Raw genomic sequence first — 9687 nt, forward strand, 5'->3', positions numbered from 1 at the left:
GTACCTGTGACAGTGATATATGTTTATGGCTTCATAACTATACAGTATAAAACATATAAGATGATAACGAATGATGATATAATATGATTCCACAAATGAAATGTTGCCCCCCCCCCCCCCAAAAAAAAAAAGAATCACGCCCAACAAAAGGCCCCCACATCCATTATTTTATATAAATATGACCTTTAGAAAATATTATGTATACTGTTATCTTCTTCCATAACTCACTACCAGCCCGGTCCACCAAACTCCCACTGTCTGTCCTCATGTGTCAGCAATGCCCACTGCCCTAGAAGATCCAGCCTGCCCTGCGTGAGATGGAGTGAGATGATATCTGAGGTCTATGCGCACACCACGATCACGTGAGGGAAGTTCCCCGGAGGAGACTCTCTGCCTCCTCATACTTATCAGTTTGCACTACGGGCGGCAGTATGAGATGGGAAATGCCACCCCTAACACGCCGCAAACTGATGCCACACAAAACTGCTGTAAAAAAAAATCTTGGGAGTCAAATTGCTGCCCCTCTTCAAGTTCTGCCTGGGTCCAATGGACCCAGTGGGACCCATGGTAGGGCTGGCTCTGAGTGCAATCCAACCATACCTTACAGTGTATGCTGTGCTAGGTTCAGTGCTAAATAGGAACACTGGGGGGGTCACATGAGCCTTCATGTTCAGACTATGGAGTAGGGAGGGGGAGGCAGGAGCCTTTGTGGGCAGATGATTCATTCCCATGCTTCCAATATATTACAGACAGTGCATGATAGAAGCAGAATAAACTTTCATTATCCATTGTCTGTAGTGGTAATGTACAGATGAATTATATTTTCCATAAAGGATCATTGGTCAGATCGCACTAACACACAAGCTTGTCAGGCTTAACTACTGCATCACTGATTCATTTCACTGACCCTCCAGGGCTTTGTCCAGCTGCAAAATACAGAACATTCTCATTATTTAGATCACTGCTGAGTCAGTCCAGTTATGTTTACCAAACTCCAAAAAACAGCGCCATGATTGCTAAAATAAACCAATTCGGCTTGTGCTACATTGATTTCCAGTGTCAACTCATTTAGCCAGTTTGAATGCGACCTAAATCCGAAAATCTTTGCAGTCTATAGACATGCAGTATGTCAGGAATAGTTTCCTGTAAAAGTGGTGGGGAGGAAAATTTGTGATGTTGCTCATACATCAGTATAAAAATAAAATACATATGCAATTTACAGTACTTTGGTGGTAAACACAGTCCATAATGCATACACAACTCTTTTCAGTGCAGCAGCACATTCCCATGTGTTCAGTCTACATAGGCCTGTGATATTTTACCTGCTTTGATGCTCTTTCATGTTACTGTGCGCTTACAGCCGGTTCACATTAGCGCGACTTGTCAGGCGACTTGTCAGCCTGACAAGTCGCGCTCCCTCGCGGTCCATTGACCGCTACAGGACCCGTTCTAATAGGAGCGACACAAGTCGCTCCGACTTAGAAAAAGGGTCCTGTACTATTCCGGGGTGACCTCGGAGCGACTTGCATAGACTTTCATTATGTGAAGTCCCTGCAAGTCGCTCCGAAGTTGTGGTGCAATGTAATGCACAAGTCGCCCCCGAAGTAGTAAGGAGTCGTGTCGCCTCAGTGTGAACCGACTCTTAGACCCGGTCCACACTAGCGCGACTTGTCAGCCTGACAAGTCGCGCTCCCTCGCGGTCCATTGACCACTACAGGACCCGTTCTAATAGGAGCGACACAAGTCGCTCCGACTTAGAAAAAGGGTCCTGTACTACTTCGGGGCGACCTCGGAGCGACTTGCATAGACTTCCATTATGTGAAGTCCATGCAAGTCGCTCTGAAGTCGTGGTGCATGGCAATGCACACGTCGCCCCCGAAGTAGTACAGAGTCGTGTCGCCTTAGTGTGAACCGACTCTTAGAGTGATTTATAACATGCATTGGCTAATAATGCAGATGTATCTCTGTTCATCGCATTTCAGAAAACACTCCACAATGTGCACTTGTGCAAAGCATTATAGCCATATAACAAGATAGAAAACAAGGATATGTGTAGCTCAAATTCCAAACATACATATTGCAAAACATGGCCTGAAAAGATCTGTGCTGACAGATGCTGAGGATTCGAGTTACTCCTAATTTTCTTGCTCAATATATATATATACAGCAGGTAAAATAAGTATTGAACACGTCACCATTTTCCTAGGTAAATATATTTCTAAAGGTGCTATTGACAGGAACTTTTCACATGTCGGTAACCAACCATGCAATCCATACATACAAAGAAAGAAATATACCTTCAGTTATGTGTAGTAAAATGTAATGACAAAGGGAAAAAAGTATTGAACACATGATCAAAGGGAGATGCAAAAAGGCACGGAAAGCCAAGACACCTATCAGTAATTAGAAAGCAATCCTGTCTCTTGTCAGTGCAAATTAATATCAGCTGGTTCAGGCTCAACTAATGGCCTATAAAAGGTGTCTCATTGCCAGGGTGTCACACAAGAAACATTTCATGATGGGTAAAAGCAAAGTTCTCAGAACCTTTGCAAGCCTATTTGTGCAAAACATACTGATGCCATTGGTTACAGAAGGATTTTTAAACTTCTAAATGTTCCAGTGAGCACTGTTGGGGGCCATAATCTGGAAGTGGAAGTAACATCATTTCACCATAAACCAGCAGCAATCAGGAGCTCCTCGCAAGATTTCTGAGAGGAGAGAAAATAATTATCAGAAGAGTTGTCCAAGAGCCAAGTACCAATTGTATAGAGTAGGGATCCTCAAACTATGGCCCTCCAGCTGTTGCAGAACTACACATCCCATGAGGCATTGTAAAACTCTGACATTCACAGACATGGCTAGGCATGATTTTAAATGTAGTTCCTGAACAACTGGAGGGCCATAGTTTGAAGACCCCTGGTGTAGAGCTTCAGAAAGACCTGAAATTAGCAGATACAATTGTTTCAAAGAAAAAAATAAGCAATGCACTCAACCGCCATTGCCTGTATGTCTACCACGCAAGACTCCATTGCTGAAGAAAAAGCTTGTTGAACCTCGTTTAAGGTTTGCTGCACAATATTTAGACAAACCTGTAAAATACTGGTAGAAATATTGCCTGGTCAGATAAGACCAAAATTGAACTCCTTGGATGCCATAATGCACACCAGGTTTGGAAGTCAAATGGCACTGCACATCACCCCAAAAACATCATACCAACAGTTACATTGGAGGTGGGAACATCTTGGTGTGGGGCTGTTTTTTTTAGCTTACGGTACTGGCAAACTTTATTTCATTGGAAAGTGGGGTGGGTTTCTGCGCTAAAAAAAAGTATATAAATGTGAAAACAGATGGCTATGAAGCCGCTAAAATACGTAACCTGTGTGATATAGGAGGGAAGCTGCACACATGGACCTATAGAAAATCCCAGATAGTAATACAAACAATGTGTAGCGCTAAACCCATAAAGAAACAAATGTTAAAAAATTATATATATGTGCCAGTGATGATAATTAAATTACTGGCGGTGACCAATAAAAATACATACAGTGAATATATGCACAAAACAATGAACACCAAAGAAACAAGCAAAAAAAGTTTGTTTTAGCAACAAAAAAGTTCCTGCGACTATTAAGTCGCTAAGAGTGTGAAAGTCCCAATGAAGTGGATGATGTCTTCTATGGCAGCCTCAAAAGCAATTTATGAAAACCAAAACTGCTTACCAAATATTATTGGTCTACCAAGTTAATAGACAGACCTTGGCTCACTTTTGGTATAATGATGACAGGATCCACTCGCTGAGCTTCTCAATGGTATGAGGGAAGAAGACTCTCAAGGGCAGATGTTCAAAAGGCCATATGAATCAGACAAAAGAAAAAAAACACATAGTGTAATACTGTAGATGAATTGGCAAAATAAAAGGAAATATAAGAATAGCACTCACAGAGTGTCCATATAATTAAGGTGTCTCACAGATGATCCCAATAAGGGAGAGGGAAACCGCAGATCCCAAGATAAAGGCAAACTTCACATGCAAAACACTTGCAGACCAAGTGTACACCCTTGGAAAATCACCTCAATAAGAGCAGTTATATGAGACTCTTACCAAGTCACCCAATCAAGGGATAGACCTCACCAAGTGTGTATAGTTGCTCAGGAGATACATAGAGCGATATATAGACGGACGGGCTAGGAGAAGCGGTGTCCCGAGCTGGATGATAGCTGCAGGGTGGACTGGAGGCCATCCGAGGGGGGGAAGGCTCTTGCAGATGTGCCTGTCTTTGAGATGGAAAATGTGAGTGCAATTGTATAGTCTTGTGTTTTGTGTCTCTAATAAACGTTACTACTCGAGGTCGGCTGTGCGCTGTTTGTCTCCTATCTGAAGCAGTGTAGATGAGTGAGTAACCTAGGTGACACTAGATCCCCTGTACCCCTGCAAAATTGCACACCGATTGTCATTTTACCTTGTGACCTGGCACAGCTCTGTGCCCTACTAAGACCGTTTCTAGTAGTTCCTTCATTGCTAACTAAGCTGGAATATATTATATCAGTTGGGCACTGATTTGATTCGATCTCCTTGTGACACCTGCAAAAAATTAGCAATCCTCTCTGAAAACGGTAACCTGGAATGCAGTATTGCAAATTAGGTGTAAATAATCTTATGTAAGATTAAAACAATTCTAATGACCCAAAGTTAGAGTGGTCATTACCTATAAAGGAAGATGTTTTCTTCCTGCCACATATAGCCAAAGGCTTAATTCTCTATGTTACTGCAAAACATGCAGTTGTTTTTTGTAGAAGATCCTATTGTCTAGCAAGATCATGAATGGTAAAAATCGCTGCGTGACCTTATCCTTCGGGAATTTGAAAATCAGCACTGTATTGGCAAATTGGGACACAGCTGGGGCTTATACGGGCTTCGTAAGTAATGGTGACCAGATTGGGGCACAGCTGGGACTTATACGGGCTTCGTAAGCAATGGTGACCAGATTGGGGCACAGCTGGGGCTTATACGGGCTTCGTAAGCAATGGTGACCAGATTGGGGCACAGCTGGGACTTATACGGGCTTCGTAACCAATGGTGACCAGATTGGGGCACAGCTGGGACTTATACGGGCTTCGTAACCAATGGTGACCAGATTGGGGCACAGCTGGGACTTATACGGGCTTCGTAACCAATGGTGACCAGTTCTAACTTCCACCGGTTTAAAGGAGTCAAGACAATCAAATATATATTTGGCCTTATCAAACAAGCGTTGGTATTGAGTTGAAAGAGTTGTTAAAGATTATGAAAAACAGCCTTATATTTTTTCCTAACATTGTGTGGGACAGAGCTAAGTTTTGTAAGTTTATTGAGAGTTTTGGCACAGGGCTGGGGATGGAAAATAATATGCACATGGAAAAAAAATGATTCTATTGGCAGCCGGCAGTGGACTGCAGAAAATTGTGTAAATCCGGTTGAAGTTTAAAGTAATGAACAAACAGAATGTGTATCACATACCACAGCCTGCTTGAGGTGGGGCTTTCATTTAACACATTAAATTCTGTATTACTAGAACATAAAGACTGTTTTTCCAATTGTTTTGGGAAGCGGTGTCTTCCACCACCCTATAAATTCTATACAAATATCTAGGCATATAAAAGGCCTGTTAAAACCATATGTGCATGAAACCTTAAAGACAATTAAAATATTCCCTAAAACAAAGCATCCTTACACAGATCATAGACATCAGATTATCATAGGAAACGCAATCATGATGCTGTTTTATGGTGTTTGGTTGCCAAGTGCTACCTACAGGAAACACTTAAAATGCAACAAAAATGCAGTATGTTGCCATAATCAAAAACTGATGTATAAAATGCCTTTACTAAGATTTTTTTGGACCCCAAAGTGAAACTACTCTCCGATAATAAATAGCCATAAAGCGGATTAAAACCCCCATCATACCAGTAGTAAACAGCCTAGCTTTGCAAATCAGTTGGCTTGTGATGTAAGTAAAGCTAGAGCGCTGTGGGTCTGACAACTGCTGGAATCAATGGGGTGATCTGGGATGTTTTGTAGTAATATTTAGGGTGAGGTAGACTTTGAAAAAAGATTAATACAAAGTAAAATTATCTCCCTGGAGTGCCAATCAACCTTTACTATTTTGGAGAAATGTTGATCATAATTTGAGGTGCAATTTATGGTCCATACTGTCTTACTATATAATCTACCTGTTCTACAGGGTTGACTAAATTACATTTTACATTGATATTAAATATTCAAAGCAATAAAGAAGAACTCCAAGAATTTCTTCACTATTTAAAATGTGCTGGCTATGTGTATGCCACCTCCTGGACTTATTTTTATTTTTAAAATTGACAGTTTTACTGAGCACCAGAAGTAAAGTTATCGCTATACTCCCTCTGCTCTAGCAGGAAAGATGCAGTTGCTGTGTGACTGCCCACCCTTCCCCTCTGCTGTCAAATCACAAAAGACTTTGTATTTTGTGTGTAGTTTCAGATGATGCAAAATGTTCCATGATTGGTTAAGAGGAGAGGATGGAGGGCAGGCAGAGCAGCTGCACATGACTCTGTAGCTTCTGTATCTGAGACCCTAAGGTCCAATGCCGGAGCGCTGGAAGTATAGCCATAGCTGTACTCTTGTTGGTCCATAAAACGGTCAGTAGTAAATTAAAGTAACCCATGAAATGGCATACACCTCACTGGACTTATGCCATTGGAAGAGTGCATTTTTTTTTTTTTTTTTAAATCAAATCAATCGGCAGTACATTTTAAACAGAGAAGTAATTAATGAAGTTCTTCTTTAAATACGTCTTGTAGATTGTTGCTGTTTTCACCTACCTCTGTTTATTAAATAGCTCCCTACATGACCACTTAAAGAGCACAAACACTTTAAGGCTCCGTTCACATGTCAGCGTATGGATCGCGGGCAGAACCGCCGCGGTTCCGCCCGCGATCCGGAGATTATTGCAAATAGCGGGACGCCTGTGCGTTGCCCGTTGATTTGCAATAGCCCCCCAAACGCTGAGCGATGTTGCCGCGATTTCCGCCTGCCAAATCGCGGTGACATCGCGCAAAAAAAAATTTGCGGGACGCATTACGCCCAAAAAAGTACAAGAGCTTCTTTGGAGCGTATTGCGTCCCGCGATTTTTTTAGCGCGATGTTACCGCGATTCGGCAGGCGGAAATCGCGGCAACATCGCTCAGCGTTTGGGGGGCTATTGCAAATCAACGGGCAACGCACAGGCGTCCCGCGATTTGCAATAATCTCCGGATCGCGGGCGGAACCGCGGCGGTTCTGCCCGTGATCCATACGCTGACATGTGAACGGAGCCTAAAGGAACTTTTATCAGCTCATTCCCTACTGTTACAACCTCTTGTACCACCTGCCCCACCCCATTAGACCCCCTCTTGTATTTTATTGTATTGTAACTGTATTGTCTCCCTCTAACATTGTAAAGCGCTGTGTAAACTGCTGGCGCTATAGAAATCCTGAATAATAATAATAATAATAATAACTTGTCTGAACTGTTTCTTGGCACTGTAGTTGCCATTGACATTGTGCTTCTATCTATTAAATATATGCTTGGCACTGTAGTTGCCATTGACATTGTGCTTCTATCTATCAAACATATGCATATTATAATGTGAGAGTATTTTAAATGTTTGAAGGTGCAAGACTGGAATTATATCCTGTTATTACATCTATGGTCTTCAAGTACATCCAGATCCTTCTTAGTCATAGATTTAACCAGCAGTTTCCTATCAAAATAATATGAAAATCTTCCAATTCACCTCTTGGCTACTACTGTCGTCCTTCGCTCCGTTTTCGTAGCCGTACTGTTTGACTAGGCCTTCCCCCCCTTTTTTTTTCTCTCCCCCCCCCCTTGTTCCCGCCCTTCCCTGCTCCCCCCCCCCTTCCTAGGTGCTTCCTTGCTGTTTGGCTGGCCCAGTACCACCTGACCCACCTCACTCGGCGGGACCAATCCTCACACGATAACCCGTGCCCGGGCCCCTGGAGCCCGGAGCATGGGCACTCGCAACGTCATGCCCCGCTAGTGTTGCTGATCCCTTCTGTGGCACATGTGTTTTTAAGGTACTAATGCTCCTTTCCATAGTTGGGATTTCTAATTATTTCAGTCCCTCTGAATATTTGCTCATTTTGTTTCGATTGTGGGTACCCTTCAGCTCATGGCTGTTCTACCTGAGAACAGCGATACGCCCTGGATCTCTTGGGGGATCTTTGGTTTACATTTGCTCCGATTGATTCTTACTGCTTCTGATTTCATGTCATTTCTATGTGATGGTGGGGGTATTTCCATGGATATTGTTCAACTGTTGATATTTTCTGTTCATGATTGTATCCTTGCATACGGTTTTCTATTCATGTACTGTGCATTTATTTTCTCAATAAAATGTTTTTAAAAAAAATATATGAAAATAGGTAGCTCCCACTTAATTTTTTTATTTTTACTCTATTTCTATTTGTTGTCTTACCTTTTTTTTGTATTTACTTTTTTCAGGATGAAGTGAAGCTGCCTGCCAAGCTTAGCATCAGCAAATCTTTGAAAGAAACAGAGAAGCAGGAAATAGAGGGAGAAGTTCAAGAGAATGAGAATAAGGATGGAGATGAAGATCATATCCAGCTGTCATCTGATGAAGAGGTAGAGATAGAAGAAATCATTGAAGAGTCTAGAGCTGAACGCATCAAGAAAAGTGGAATGAGGAAAGTTGATGACATAAAGAAAGCTTTCTCAAAGGAAAAAATGGAAAAAACCAAGGTTAAAACCAGAGAGAATTTGGAAAAGACCAAGCAGAACATAGAGAAGACCAGGCACAACATTGAGAAGAAGATGAACAAGCTTGGAACCAAGATTGTGACAAACGAGAGACGAGAAAAAATGAAGACCTCCAAGGACAAGTTTAAAAAGTCCTTCACACCCGACCATCCTGTCTATGCCCGTTCCAAAACCGCTGTCTACAAGGTGCCCCCCTTTACTTTCTACGTGAAGAAAATCAGGGAGGGTGAAGTAGAGGTTCAGGCCACAGAAATGGTGGAAGTTGGAGGAGATGAAGTGGAAGAAGAGGGAACTGAGCTGTTGAGAGGAGAGAGCCCTGATCCTCATTCCCTTCTGAAAATCACAGAGGACTCTGATGCCGTACTGGCTGAAAGAAGCGACAGTGACTAGGAAGGATACAAGAATCACAATCCTTCCATGTGGACAGCTCTATTTTATAACCTTCTTCACATTGCAGATTCAATTCATTTCTTTTTTTCATAATCACACATATCTTTTTGCAGCTCTTAACACAAATAAAGAATATATATTAATCATCTTTCTACTAAGCAGGCCACACATTCAGCAAAGGGGGTAAATCAAACTGATCCTGCGAATGTTATTGTATTTGTATATGCACAGCATCACTGCCTCTCCTAATAATCTGCTGAATACTGTTACTAGTAGTACTCTGGTCTAGAATGTTTAAAGAAAACAGATACTGGGTCCATTTACTTGCTATTGATACATTCAAAAAATGTCATAATTAAAGCACATTGCGAGAATGGTCAAAGAAAGGCTGATCTGCAAAAGCCGGGATAAAGAAAACCAGTACAAATGTGTAACAATGGTCCATAATTGCCAATATATTTTATTCTTTTAAATGGTTTACAGAATCCATTGTTGGAAA

The 9687-nt window shown here is 41.8% G+C and overlaps 1 protein-coding gene across 1 annotated transcript in view; it reads left to right on the forward strand.

Annotated features, from left to right (window-relative positions):
• CAVIN1 (caveolae associated protein 1) overlaps nucleotides 1-9342 on the forward strand; it is a 98597-nt gene extending 89255 nt beyond the window's left edge. The window contains exon 2 of the mRNA XM_082271223.1: nucleotides 8523-9342. Coding sequence (XP_082127349.1) covers nucleotides 8523-9188 — 666 coding nt within the window. The 3' untranslated portion in view covers nucleotides 9189-9342. The remainder of the gene's footprint in view (nucleotides 1-8522) is intronic.
• The last annotated feature ends 345 nt before the right edge of the window (nucleotides 9343-9687 follow it).

This window comes from Pelophylax lessonae (genome assembly GCF_965119305.1).
Source record: "Pelophylax lessonae genome assembly, chromosome: 11".
In the NCBI taxonomy this organism is placed as follows: domain Eukaryota; kingdom Metazoa; phylum Chordata; class Amphibia; order Anura; family Ranidae; genus Pelophylax; species Pelophylax lessonae.